The 15,263-nt window shown below is 46.5% G+C and overlaps 1 protein-coding gene across 4 annotated transcripts in view; it reads right to left on the reverse strand.

The window, feature by feature from the left end:
* LOC143211916 (uncharacterized) overlaps positions 1-15,263 on the reverse strand; it is a 353,326-nt gene that overhangs the window by 316,246 nt on the left and 21,817 nt on the right. For 3 of the 4 annotated variants that reach the window (XM_076430044.1, XM_076430043.1, XM_076430046.1), the window contains one exon: positions 1,039-1,845. In XM_076430044.1, coding sequence (XP_076286159.1) covers positions 1,039-1,845 — 807 coding nt within the window. Of the gene's footprint in view, positions 1-1,038; positions 1,846-11,987; positions 12,211-15,263 lie in introns of those variants that run through there. The other variant, XM_076430045.1, reaches the window with a different exon arrangement.

Below are 15,263 nucleotides of genomic sequence, written 5' to 3' on the forward strand. Positions count from 1 at the left end.
TAAACGTAGTCGGTGGAAACGTGGTTGGAGGGTCCGTGTAATTCGAACGTGGCCCGAACAAGTTTCTGGGGACCACCCAATCGGCCGCCGAATTTCAATAATCCCGGGGATTCCGGCACACGGCAGTCGGCTTCGAGCGATAAATACTGTGGAGGTAGGGTATGTCCCTCGGGACGCGACAACAACGCGTGTAAATCAACCTGGGCGTCGGGAAAACTGGGCGTCGTATATCATAAAGCGGGAAGGATCGACACAAAAAACCAGCCGCCGACGGTGCGGTGGAGTGCTGCTGCGCTGCGGTATGTTTCTTCCCATCCGGGGAAATTACGTTTTAATCATCGGTACAAGTGCATTAAGACCGCCGGCATAAATTACTAAGTAGGGAGCCCCGGTGCGCGGTGGTTTCTGGCCCAAGCCACCGCGTTTCGCGAGTGTGTACAACACGCCCGTGTGTGCAGTGCATGCGCTTGCAATTTGCTTTACTGCTCTCCGCCAGCTCGCGAGTCCGCGGTAAACCGTTTGTGGTTTGTATTCAAATGGCCGCTGCACGCTCCTTTTATATACGCTGCCACTCGTTGCTGCTTGTACCGTTAGATTCAATAGCAGTGCCACGGAGAGGCCGCCAACCGGGAGATCGATGTTATCGGGACCACGGTATCGCGGAAAATCTCGCGTTATGAGTAATTCCCCTGTTTCCTCGCCGCCGGTAAACAAACGGAGCCTAGGACATCGTTGCCACCTTCGGATGTGGTCGAGCATGATTCAATGTAACCGCACGATTGGGTTCTTGCACGTTTGCGTGGTGCGACTGGTGGGCAGTGCTTCGGGTTTGTTATTGTTGTTATACTTGGTGGGTAGATATGGCTGGCGATGACTACTCGCGCATCGAGCTGGTCAAACATGGTTAAATGTCTGGAGAACCGGAGTTCCTCGACATTGCAAACTGGGTTCTTAGACATCTACACCTAATCTAAACAGCATAATCCATATACCCTGTCGCAAACATCTAGCATACTGTAAAAGGGAGTCTTTACTCACCCCAAGCAGAGACATCGCCTGCAGCGTCTCCTCGTTGCCCTCATCCTCTTCGCCCTGTTCTCCGTCAGCTGGCTGATACGCCGTGCACACTTCTCCTGCCTCCGCTATCAAAGTATCGCTCGAGTCGCACTTGTTCAGGTTCGTGTCCTCCGTAGTCAACGTCTCCAGGGACACCGCCTCGTTCCTCTCTTTAGCCACCTTGCTGGAACTGCTATCAACAACTACAACTGGCTCGTTTATGGAATCTCTAGCATCTTCGTAGAGAGACGATCGACTACTTCTCAGATCATTCTTGCGATCCTCATCTAAGAGCCTAGCCAGAACTTCGTCAGGAGTTTCAACCTCGTCTTTCGGAGGGTTCGTTGGCATGATAGCATTGTCCTCTTCGACTGCCAGTGCTTCTTCAGCCTCGATGATCCTCTCTGTCGAAGCATCGCGCTGTTTTTCACGGATATCCACGTCCTCTGGTGATTGAGACTCTTCGAGGTACCAGGAGGTGCACTGTTCCTGTCGCTTCTTGTCCGAGGAGGCTTCGTCACCTTTCGATAGAGCACCCTTGCACTTTCTAAGGTAGCTTTTCACTTTCTTCGTTTTACTTTTTCGAGATTCCTGGTTTCTAGGCAGGGTACCAGTCTCTGGAGCTTCGCTAGAGGTCTCTGGAACGTCAGAGATCTTAGGAGCCTCGTCCTGGGACCCTTTGGCTTTTGCCTCGGAAGGATCTTCATAGTAAGTGCAGGGATCGCTGGACTCCGGAGCTAGGGTCCAGGTCTCATCTTTCTCCGGCACTCGACGCTCCGCCGGTATCACCTGGAACAAAAAGTTGAAATATGTTAGAGGATGTCCACTTGCGTGTACAAGGTCTCAGTCCCCTCCGTGAAAGTAACTTTTGCTTATCGGGTCAAAAACTGGATTAGGGTGAAAACAGTCCGGACAGGGTGGAAAGTGGGTTAGATCGAAACTGGGTTGCATTTGGATTCGGACGACCTGAGATGGAGAACTAGGTCAATGACGCTTGTATCGCTTATTGATTGCAGATTCGAGGTCATCGCCCACCTAACTGGCTTATGGAGTGAATTGATCCGTATCGACCTGTTGACACTGGTATTAGCTGGTATTAGTTTGGCACGTTCGTTGCCGAATCACTGTCTAGCAAAATCCCACCCAAAATTCGATAATATTCATTTGTTATAATCGCACGATCCATCGTGCCTAATGAAAGCGCCTTTGTTATCGGCAGTTGAGCGGTGTGGCGAATGCGAGAATCGACAGGCATAGTGATTGAAAAATGGTAGACTAGAGGACGGAAACGGGTGTTGTGTCGAGAGCGGTGATTCGATTCGATTTCGCAAGAAAGGCATTGCGGAGTAGGTAGCGTTGCGGAGGTGCGGCGTACAACTGTATCAGCGGCTGTCGGCCGTGGTTCAGCGCCGCATAAAACAATGGGGCTTATAGTAAATATCGCGGACGGCGGCGCCGCGGCTAATATTAACCTCGAGGCGGTGCATAACGATGATATTTTACGCTCGGGGTTCGGCGGCCACCTTCCCGCGCGACCGTGCCCATAAGATCGCCGTGAATACAACTTCCTCGCGTAATATCTCCGATTTCATAATGCCCGGCGACTTCCTGGTTTCCTGGATTCTGAAATACAACGATGCTCTGATCCCAAGCGAAACGCTCAACAACGTGAGTCACGGCGGTCTGAGTTACGGAGCCGGTCGCAACAACTCTCCTCTGCTCTTCTTGTGGTTCACTGTCCTCTTCACACGCGAGGATTAGCGTCACTCTGTCCCCGGACCCCGGCTATCGACAACCTGAAACAGCCCCTTCCGAGCTGCACACACAAGATTCGGCCACCCATCATTCCCGTCCCACCATCCTCCTGTCCCCTGTCCTCTTCTTCTCTATACTCGACTCCACCGTAAATACGATCTTTAAGGATGAAACACGGTTATTTTCTAAATGATGCTCGGGAACGACCCGATCCCGTCCCTGGTTCACTGTCCTCTTTATGCACCGCGAACGGTATCGGCTGGGTCGTTACTTAACGTTTCTTGCACGGCTATCACGCTGCGGGCGAACTTCACAGATGGATTGTTAACACTTCGGATGGACGAGTGGGACGAGCTACGATCTCTGCACCTTTCACGGTGCACCGGGATATGCGGTTACTGTGCGCGCTGACGTCAGGTGTTGCGTCACTTTCCTGGACAAATCACTTCATTATTTAGAACGTCTGGCCATGTTTTCTTTATTGTTGACTGCGCACGCCTTCGTACGCTTTATAGCAACCCGTTCGCGTTCGCTCTACTCCAGTTGCTGGGTCCAGGTATCTAAGTTGACATCGGTTCCCTTCATACTCCTCTTCTCTAATCTCCCTAATTCCTCCCTCGTCCCCCGATCATTATGTCCTCTCCATAATTCACGATCAGCGTTTCACTCAAGCAACACCGCGTTCGCGGAGTCATCAATCGGCTGAATTCAACTTGGCTCGCGCACATTCAATGTAAACGCGGAAACGACGGCCGAATATCTCTTCCTTAATAAGCTTGCCTCGCAGCGAGCCCGCGTGTTTTTGCGTCGGGCATTCCGCGGATCGACAGTGCAGCCCGGGCTAAGTTCTATCGTTCGAGGAGTCTGGAAGCAGGCTGGAGATTGAATCTCGGCGATGATGCGATAGCGAGATGAGGCGTGGGAGCGAGTCGAAGAGCTAATCTTTCGAGGCGGGCAGCTCATTCAAAGCGCGTGTCTCCCTCGTCTCTCGCGAGGCACCGTCAAGAGGGAAAGTTCTCTGCGCGCCGGTCCTCTTCTGCTACTTCTTCGTCATCCTCTTCCACTTGTACGCCTTTTCTCCCAGCTTTTGCACGCGGAAAAATAACACCCGGAGAATATTAAACGACTCTGGCAGCTTATTGTGAGAAGCAAATTGATGGAACGTACACGCTAGTACCCTTTCTCTCTATCTCTCCCGGGAACTCGTAGATTTATTGTTCGAACGACGACGCTACGCGGCCCGTGCTTGTACCAACGTTTTTTTCCTACTTTTTCCGAGAGGTTTTCATCTCCCTTTGGCACCGTTTACACAACGGATAGATTCTGTGGGAAAAACATCGCGCCGCGCGCGCGCAAGGAAAGACGATCTCCGAGGAGATATCTCATCGGATAACTAGGCTTGTTTATCGCGGACCTGGTCAAGCCGCGTCGAATCCAATTTCTATTGTCTAAGAAATATCAGCTCGCGCGTCGCTGTAATTCTCTGTTTACTCGCGCTACATGCGCGGGTATCGCCGCGAAATTTATTTCACGAGACCTGGACACGGACCAATAAAACCAAAATCAATTTACGCCGCGCTGTAAATCTTCGTAATACCTCCACTGTGATAAAAGAAAGTCTACGTTACGTAAACTTCATTGGAAAGTCGCAATATGAAATTCTTCTTTGATATGAAAAATTCGCAGTTTAGCATGTCTACTATATTTTGATTATTAAAACGATTTTAACGCGAGGTTTAGCAACAGGAAGCGAAGCAGATCATCGAGGTACACGACGTAAAAGTGTAGCGTCGCATCGTTGCTCACTGTCTCGGTGGATCGGCGTCCTCCCCGACCCGAAAACTCCGATTAAATCGTCAGAGATGCGACAGCGAAGAGTAACGATCGGCTGCGCATGATCATTCACGCGATATCTTCTTTCCGGGCGAGACAAGGTGCTGCTGGACACGTGAAATCGACGCGTTCCGTCGCGTCGTTGCGCGATTCCGCGCCGCTAAATCACCGTTGCGCCGGAAGCGTGGGTGAGAGTTGTGCACGGGAACCCGTTAACCCTCGCGATGTTACTGTCGAGTATATTCGTCATGAGTGGCTGGCAATTTTTTGTTCGGAGACGGGTAGATTCGTCGGAGAAAAAAGAGAAACTCTCCTGTTATGTAAAGTTAGCAATTTTTATACATTTTAGAATAGCGATAAGTATAAGAAACATTTTACTAGCATTTACTTCGAGTTCGTAGAAATGGCGTGTGCACTTGCTATGATTTTCTGCACCTGTGTGCTCGCTCTCAAAATTAAATAAACTACTGAAGGGTTTAGGAACCAAGTACCAGTGCCAGTAGACCGGCACTGGTAGTAGCGGTAACGAGAAGTTACCGATCGCCGATGCGGCGTTTATAAATGGGCGCGCACCGTGCGTTGTGCAACCACGAGCGCTAAAAGGGTGCACCAGGATAATTGCGCAACAATATTCAACGAGACAATGAAATATCGTGTAATAGCAAGCCGGAGGAGCGACAGCGCTGCTCGTTACACCGGGAGCGTCTTTGCAGCTGGTAGCTGCTGACGTTTCTCGCAATTGTCGGAATCTATGAATGCACTTGTGACAAAGGAAATGAGAGATTTTTAGTGTCATCATAGTCAAGAATGTTCAAAATTTGTGGACAATTGTAGTCTTCTCTATCCACGAGAGAGGCTCTCTCACCGCATAAATAAAGCAATTTCCGAGCGTCCACCAACAAATCACGGTTTACGACGAAACTTCTCGCGGATTAACACGACTCGGCCATAACGGTGAATTTAATCGGCCATTGGAACTAGATAACGCGCCCGATTACCAGGCCGAACCTCGAACAAGCGTTGAGTTAAGAGTCTCAGTCTCGTCCGGCGAGCTGGCTATTTAAAATCGTTGCGGAACGAGCGTCCACTCGCTCTCACAGATTATCATATATTGAAAATTTCCGATTCCTACCGTGAATTACGGTCCCCTTGGTCTCGTTAAGAAGGAAATTATGCGAGCGATCCTCCCTGGTCGTATCCTACGAGTAATCCCGGATGGGCAAAATACTGCACTAACAGTGATAAACAGTTGTAAACGATGAAAGTGGTCTAAATAAAAATTAAAAAAAAAACGGATTTATCAGTGATTTCACATCACATTATTTTACACTAAATAATCTGTCCAAAATAGTGTTCCAAATAGTAGTGTATTTCCACTTATCAAAATTTTCTTGCACGGACTGTGTCGTGTACTACATCCAGTAGTATTTCAACTATTTTGTTTCTGGTTCCCAAGGGGTGCCCGAGGTCTCGGAGGCGGCTACCAGAGGGAATCGCGCGACGATCGCGAGGATTCGCGCTCGCGGAATTAATTCCTCGTCGCGGAGTCGAACGGGTTCCTGGGAGAGGTACGCTTTCCTCGAGATAGCCGAGGGGAAAAGGTCTCAATTAATCTTCCTCGTCCACCCCCGTGCTTAGGTGGCAGTCAGCCAGCCGAGTCCGGTTCCCGAAGCCGGGTCCACACTCGTCCGGCGACAATGTTAATTGGTCCATGCGTAATTTATACATCGGTACTCTATCTGTCGGCCGGGGGCTATCCAAGCGGAATGGATCGCGTTAGGAAACGGTGAGGAGCGTCGCGGACGACTTGTTCGTAAATCACCCAGCCCGACCACGTTCTATGAAGAAACTTCCTCGTCTGCTCTCGACCGAGACGTTACTTGCACCGTTCTCCTTGAGAATCTCCATTTTTCTGAACAACTCCCAAAAATTCAGTGCATGTATTTTCTAATTCTATCAGTGAAATTTGATAGTGAACATGAAGTAGCAAACGATGGCGAAGCATTCCTCGGATAAATTGCTCCCACCCCAAAAGAATCATGCTCGAAGGTTTCTCCTCGTTCAGGATACTGAGCAAACACACCGAAGACGCAGCGAGATCACTGAGAGGCTGCGTGACACAGCAAGAACATCGTTCGCTCGCGTAGAAACTTAATTCTGATTAACGACCACGCGTACGGGCTACCATTCGACGTTTACTTGGTGTTTACATTCTGTCGGGTTTGTTATTAAACCGGAATCGAACAGGAATCGATTGGGTACCATAGAAAGCGGACGCTGAACTCTGACTTTGACGATGTACCTGCTGGATCATCGTGTTTAATATTTTTCAACGTTCAATCATCGAGTCACTTTGCCCATTTGTCTGGTCCTCGAGCCTCTCTATCGTACTTTCGTCTTGAGACCGTAAAAAACTGTTTACTGTTGTTTGCTCATTGTTGGGGATAACTGTAAAGAGAAACTACTGTGTTCCCTCCGCAATCAATTGGTAAATTGCCCATTGGATTCCAAATTTGGAGACTCTGTGCCGCAATTAAACTGCTCGTTAGAACTCGTAAGTTAGAATGCGTAAAATCCTCGGTCTATTGACGATTTTTATCTTTTAATTATTCGCGTATAGTACTGACAATCTGAAAACTTTTGAAGTGAAACTTCAAGAAAGAGACATAGTTCATAACATTTCCTATACGGTCTCCTTCTTTGCGTCGCAAAATTTCATCGTTCATTATATTTTTCTATGTTCTATGATTTCCTATGATTCTATCATTGAAACAATTGGCTTGTGATAGCTAAAATATGATATAAATATTCTTGATTCAATTTTGTCTAAATGTCTTGCAAATACTGCATCGAGAGTTGTTCCTGATCTTGTTGTCGCTTCATTAGGATTATTTACCATTTCCAATCTTAATTTTTTCGAGAAGGTTTCGACTACACTAGCAAATATCTATTTTGCATTTAAGTAGTTATTCTATGGAATAAAAATTTATTTATGTTGGAGTTACGGGGAAGAAATGTAGTGCGAGTAAATGAAGGTTGAGTACATTGAAAGAGGAGGATTGAAGTGCAAAAACCGATCTGTAGAAAATTCGGAAACCGCGGCCAGGTTCGCAAGAACGTCGAAAGTTCGCGAGATTTTCAGCTTGCTTGGGTGGGCCCGGTTCTTCGTGAAGTTTCTTTTTCGCCCGAAAAGTTTCTCTCTTCTTTGGCCGTAAAACCTGCGCAGGACCCTGTGTACCCGCGCTGATCCGTGTCTACCGGCAGATTCCTTGGCCAGTCGCTTTTGCCGGTGCCGCTTGATTATATCTCAATAACCTTATTTCACGAGGATCGGCTACGGAGACGTGAATGGTCCTCCGGGTGAAATTTAAGCTCGAATTTCACGAGGCTTCACGGTCGAGTTGCCCGAATCGGTTCCGAGGAGCCTCGATGTGCGGTGGATCGTCGAGAAATTAAAATCGAGCAGCGCATAATCATTGACACGATATTATGCTAAAGAGAGAGAGAGAGAGAAAGAGAGAGAGAGGCTCCCCCTGGAGAGATGTTCCGACGATTGCTGGAAACCGATCGAGACTTGTCGCCCGTTAATTCGTCCGTTTCGATCGTGAGCGCGAGATAACGATCCCGTTACGTTTCTCGGTAATTCTTGTTAATTAACCAGCGGTCGTTCGTCGATTTATTTCACACGTTCCCGCGCGAGCATTTGTCTTCACGAGCATCTTGACGACCTGCGTTTTACACTTCGTCGAAAGATAATTTTGTTTTATACCAAGTGATTTGATCGGGATGTTCGGCTCGTTTTTAATCATTCTTTCACTTCGTTTTCGGGTTTTGCCAGGACTTTTTGTATGATTAACGATCGATGTATACGTAGAAACAAATTTTCGAGTATGCAAACCGTTCGATTGGAATTTCCATCCCCGCTCACGGATCCCAATAATTCAACCGTCTTCCACGGCGGATTTTAAAGGGGAAATAAATCAAGCGTGTAGCCACGATTCATCCGATCTCGTGTATTATGGTGATCACGTACACTCGTTACTACCGTAACGTGCAGGACGACCGGTACGTGGTTCGTAAATGAAATTCCGCTTCATCCACGGCGAGTCATAATGGAAACCTCATTGGAGGATGGCTCTGGACACTCGCCAAATTTCCCTACACCCCCCCCCCTGTCCGACTAGAATCACGTCGGTACACCTGATGAACTCGAGCACACCAGAATACACTTGATTTTCCTGCCGATGCACAGTGCGGACAAATGGCCACAACTCGGCACTTTTCTACATTTGGCTACTAATGTATACATAAGGTAATTCGCAGAAAATGAAATTTAAGAATACAATTAATAAATCTGACAAGAAATGAACAGTTTCTTATAAAAAATACGTATTTTATCTGTAATCTAATATATATGTTTGCAAAAGAAATGTACTTCATAGCGTGATCCACACGAATATTGAATTTTTCCAGTAAATTCCGCACTGTGACTGTGGCGGACAAATGGTAAAATTTTGGACAAAAATCTAAATTTGGTTACTAATGTCTATGCAATGGTGATTATTCGAAAAAAATGAAATTTAATAATCTAGATTTATGGATAAACGAGTAATGAGATATGCCAGGTTTGTCGGCACTGTGCGATGGGGGACTATAAAATAAGTTGCGAACAAGGGAAAATGCCGAAAGTGGTACACGATGATTAAGACGAAACATTGGGAGCAGGTGGTTATTAGAAAAATATTGGGCTTATATATTTTTATCAACCACCGTCTACATGATAGGGGTGAAAACAGCCCTGAAAGTTGAAGGTCGGAATATCTCGGCACGGTATCATCCCCTAAAGCAACCGGCCCCTGGAACCAAGAGATCAGGACATTGAAAAACCCACGCAGTCACCACGATTAACACAGTGAGGGCCAGTTTCCGGGATGTCTGTCAGCAGGAGGTCTCTCTATAGAAGAGAACGGGTTATACCTCGTCGAAACGCGGGTCCAAGGGCAAGGTGAGGCTGGAGGGTTGGAGTGTGGCCGGGGGTTCAGAGAAAATAGAGAGAACGGGAGAGTCGGCGGTAGTATAGAGAGGGCGAGGGGGTTGGCAGGGATTTGCGGGGATGGAAGAGGCGTACAAAGCGGCGGCGCTTTAAGGGAGAAAAAGCTTTTTGCTACTCGGGGGTTGGAGTCCCCGAAGCAACTTCCACTGGGCTGGGAGGCTGCACCAGGGGGGAGGTTAAAATCGATTTCAGCCCCACCCTGGATAGACGCAAGGCGAAGAGGGGCGAGAAGGGCGGAGAGGCAGTGCCCTCGATCCTTTGGCGATGGTAGACGCATCGCCGACGAGGCCGAGGGAGCTATACCGTGCTTTATAATAAGATACTTTATCGACGACAACGCAGGTAGAAAATCAGCCGAGATATATCACTTATCAGTAGCATCCTCCCGATAGGTCTATCTCGCGTAGGACTCCCAGAACCGAACGACTTCCTGCCGACTAAAGGATGGCCCTTTTGCCATGATACCCACAGTCTGCCTCGCTTTTTTCCTAGGACCCTTCCGACGCCCTTTCCCCATGGTTTTGCGTCTCTGCTATTTTTCTTGTGTATAGAGGATGTATTGGTCTCCTGATATATTGGTCTAGTGGAGATTTGTCAAGTTTAATGTTCATGTTAACATTGAAACATTTTACGTCGTTCAATAACCAATGCTTCATCATTTTAAAATATTTAAAACAGATTGGAGTGAGTACAATACTTTACTAGAATTTCATATCTGATGTTCACGTTAATATTGAAACATTTTTACGTCGTTCATTAACCAATGCTTCGTGCTTTAAAAATTTTTTAAACAAATTGGATTGAGTGCATTAATGTCACATATTTTAGTATACTTTATTTGAATTTCACATGAGGATTTAATTCACTGGAGCAACATCTGAAGAAACTGATAGTTTCCACTCAACTTTTTACAATCTCGAGAATGCATTTCATTCCAGGACTAGAAACTGCAACCTGCAACTGCGACGAGTCAGAATGCAGCTATCGATTCAGTTTAAAGCAGCCGTCTTGCCCGAGAATCTGGGCCACACCCAATTTTGAAGCTAGCTTTATGCTAAAGGAGAATCCAGCAGGAATATTGAATCAGATGTTTCAATAAAAAGTTGTTGAATGCACAACTCCACTGTTACAAAATAATTACTGAGTAGAAACAAGTGTAATCATTAATATTAATACATTCGTTGAATTCCGCGTTGTATTCAGAACGCAAAGCAATTTCACATCTTGTTAAGTTTTCAAACGCGACCTTTTTCAATTAGTCTTCGTAATTAAAACACACAGAGTGTTCCGTGGGAATGAATTGCGAGAGTGAGAGAGGGAATAATTTTTCTGTGCTTGCTGGAACAATAAAGAACTGGAAGCGGTTTATACAAAACACTTTGATACAACAGAAACGTTCGAGTACGCTGTTCGTTAAATCCTTTGACAACGTGTGGAGAAAATGTAAAAGTTATTTTCGCGAATAAAGCTGCACAATGGTTTCAATCTTGGCGTAACGAAACTTTATATTAAAAGGATTTTAATAACAGATTTTCATCCTCTGTTCTTCTGACGATCCATTGCAAAGAGGATAGAACGAATTCTTTTACAATTTTGTCGATCTTTAGTCACGAATAAATTGCTTCGGGCGTTTTCAGTCTAATGATAGTGTCAACAGAATTTTTGTGACAAACGCCTACGTCCGCGAAAACAGAGGATAGCATAAGTTTCTTCTCGCCGTTGCCCGAGTATTTGGTTTCCCTCGGCCTCGCATGCATAATCTTCTATCCATCAATTTGTCTATTCTGAAAACCAGTAGAGAAAGCCTCTTTCGTTCATTCAGACGGTGTACCTCCGTTGAACTTCACCTCGCCGGGGACCAGTTTATTTAAATAGCAAATCGGCTGAGAAATGGCGTGGGATCTGTCCCATTAGCGAACAGTGACGTTGAAAAATTGAATTTCAGTCGGCGTTCCATTCTATTATCCACCGGAGACGAGCTTGGGATTCTGACTTTGTTAAAAATTCAACACCGTCGTTTAATAACGCCATTCAACGACGAATTTCTGGGGACAGATCCGCAATTTTGTCGTCGAGAATTGACGGGGCAGTGTGAAAGATCAGTGGCACGGAGAAATCTGCGAAGCCTGCGACAAGTAACTTATTTTTAACGATGATGGTTGTTGAAGTTAATCACATGGAAAATGAAATGCATTTTTCCATTTGCGATGGTAACATAAAGCTAATGTATATATATATATATATATATTTAAAGTGAATATAATAAAATGATTTAAGGCAGAGATCTTACCCTCGATATTAGCCTTCTGCTCCGAGCGAGAAACCTCCTCACCCACGCAAGCATGGCGTCTGATCATCGAAGCCGTCGAGTCAACGATCAATTAACAAATATTCGAGTCACACACTGTTTCGAGTCGACGGGCGGCCAATAACCTGGCCAAGTTTATACTTTATTCCCGGGGCAGTTTATAGTTTATTTGCGGTGTATTTATTCGTTGAACCGGCAGCCGGTCGCTATGAATAGAGACGAATCGACGCACCGGTCCGTCCAGACGACGCGTTAACAAACATATCGATGTTATACAAGCAAATATTGACGGAATAGATATCGCGAAGCCCGTGTGTCGGGAGGCTCGCTATTCTTGGAGCAAGTGTATCCCCGACGAAACTTAAATAGCCAACTGCAGACGCGATTATTGATTCGAAACTGCATCGACCGAAGCTACCCTCGCGGTGCCGGCCGACGCACGGTTCTCTGTTGGCCTACTTCGACTCGCAAACGATACCTATAGCATAGCAACCCCCGGCGCTAACAAACTCGAGGCGCTATAGCATTCGTTCTACACGCGCACGCAACCTGCCAACGATCAGTTCACTCGTTTATAAGAGTTTATGATTCATAACTGTGTCGTTCTTAATCAATTCTTCAAACTGCTTTTAAATATGCACAATCGTGGAACGTTCAGCAAACAGACTTCCGCTAGGTAAAGCTTTAACTTTCCAACTCCAGTTACGGTATAACTACCCCCAACCCTAGCAAACTGGCGCTCCTATTCACTCAGGCGACAATTCGACGTCTGCTGATGCGGAGAGCACACGGACTACGATCGATTCCTCGTTTTCACAAAGGAATACGTGACGTTTCACGCCGAACAGAAGTAACAAGCGGAAAATCTTGCTTGCTTGCCTCGCCAGCAGCTCGTAAAAGCGCGTTCCGAACACCTGAAGCCTCCGTTCCACTTGACAGAAAGAATGGAGAGAATGAACAGAATATGAAGAATGGAGAGAATTGCTCTCGTAGGAATTTTGCTATTGATCTTCGACTTCAATACCAACTTACGATTCTGTAGCTCCAAAGAGCCGATAAAATGTAAACCGTAAAAGTGAACGAAAGTTTCGAGCATAAATATTCGAAAGAATTCGAAGCAGGAAGGGGTCTAATTCCACAATAGAATATAAATAAATTGAAAGAACCTGACACACTTCAAAGATTGTTGTCGCAACAAAGACATCCAGAATAAAAGAACATAACTCCGCGGAGTGGCAGTACTTCCAAGAATAACAAACGCAGGCGTTTGTCTCGTAACTTTGAAATCAAGATAATCAAATACCGAGCGCGAAACGTTCAACAGATCCGCCGGCAAACGCGTATAGCATTGTGATTGAGTATCATAGAGAGGCCACGTAAACCCGTCAACGAGCTTGGCTACACATTTCTCAGGTTCCACGTAAAAGCACGGGCCGGTTCTATTTGACCGCGGTGCTCGATTTTCCCAGCACGATCGCGCGGTTTGAATACCGAAACGCGGTTTGTTTTGTCTTTTTTTTTCGAAGGGGCTGTCCATTGCGAGAAACCACGCGGTGCAGATACCATCGAGCAACCTACACCTCCGAACACAACGGTTTTATGTAATAACCGTAGTTCTGCGCACACTGTTTCACCGGAAACCTGGCAATTTATGCTAACGGGCCGACGGAACTACGTTCAAACGATTTTTCGATACGCCAACGAGGATCTAGACGTTGACACAGAGTCACCTTCACTGTTGCAAAACTTGCAAACATTGCGAAGAACGTTGCGAGTTTGCTTTCTCACGTTCCACATGAAAGCTGGTCACACACATTATTTACAGAATCGATTTTCGCCGGAAGTATTTCGTTGTTTTATTCGGTATTATATTCAGATATGAATTTTTTAATGTTACTAATCAATTCATTACTATTGGCAACATTTCAGAGAGCCACGACCTTGAGATGGCCTTGAGCCGATCTTCACCATTACAATCAAATTTCCCTCACAAAGCACAACAATATATTCTTCAATCATTTTTCCGTACATATCTCTACAAACAACGGCAAAACCAATGGGCTCAAAGTTAGACCCAACGTCTCGCACAAAAAATATTCAAAACTCCGCCCCCGTGAAGAATATAAAAAAATTCAAATAGTCACGAAAATGCTCCTCTATGATCCCATTAAGAATGTCCCAGTTGAATCAAGATACTCCGATCTTTAGCTCAAGAAAATGGCATTGTTCGGAAGGTCTCTCGAGTATGGGGTATTAGGCCACGTTTGGCAGTCCCGTTGGACATTCAGTGACGAAGGGGATGCACAGTTACGCGTGGAGCAGGTTGCCGAAACGTATGCTCGTAGTTCAAAGTGTATGGCACCTGTCGTTAATTAGAGAATCGGCGGGCGGTGCGCGATCGTGTATCGTACAGGTCAGCTGGTGGAGCTTTTGAGCGTGGAAGGGGGTTGGTGAGGTAGCCACGGTAATTAGAAACGGTAAAATGAATTAAGCTGTAAGTGGCTTTCTCCGTTCTGCGAGCGGCGATAATTTATGCAGGAAAGTTCGCATTATGCCGCTAATAGGGCTGTTCCGACGATATATTTATAGAGCGGTTTCATAATACGTTGTACGTTATAGCGGAGCGATAATTAGAGGCACGCCGGGGCTACCACACACGGGTTGTACACCGTGAAACCAGGTAGAACTTTTCCCATACGTTTTTCAGCCGCGATAAACCTGCCCGACGCCGCGAGCATAAACGTCCGTGGACGCTGAATTACCGACAGGCCGGGTGAATCGGTTCATCGACATGAGGTGTCTTTGAACCGCACCCGCACACCGATTCTATGGACCCGGGACACAATGCCCGAGCCGACCGATAATAATCGTCTTTTATCCCGGAGGAATCGCGTGCGAGCCGACGGACCCCGGCAAATTTGAGAAAGCGGAATGATTGGTATAATTACGACCGGTAACCTCGTAACTTCAACACTCTGCTTCCTTACTGCCGTACGCTCGCTGCCGAGTGTGCTCGTGTCCGCCACTTGTGTTCGAACTTATACTGTTCTTATTCGGGGTAACGATGATAGCGCTCGATGCCGCGCGGCTTTTCGCCCATGGAAATTATTATGCGCCACTTTAGTCTTCGACAACTAGCCGCACGTGTGAGTTACGCTATTGCTGGACCGTGGACTTTATGCATTTGGGGCGGAAACTGAAAAGTCTCGATTAGCCTCGACCTAGAAAATTGTTCAAGAAAGAAGGATGTTCCTGTGT

Source organism: Lasioglossum baleicum, chromosome 9, assembly GCF_051020765.1.
Source record: "Lasioglossum baleicum chromosome 9, iyLasBale1, whole genome shotgun sequence".
Lineage (NCBI taxonomy): Eukaryota > Metazoa > Arthropoda > Insecta > Hymenoptera > Halictidae > Lasioglossum > Lasioglossum baleicum.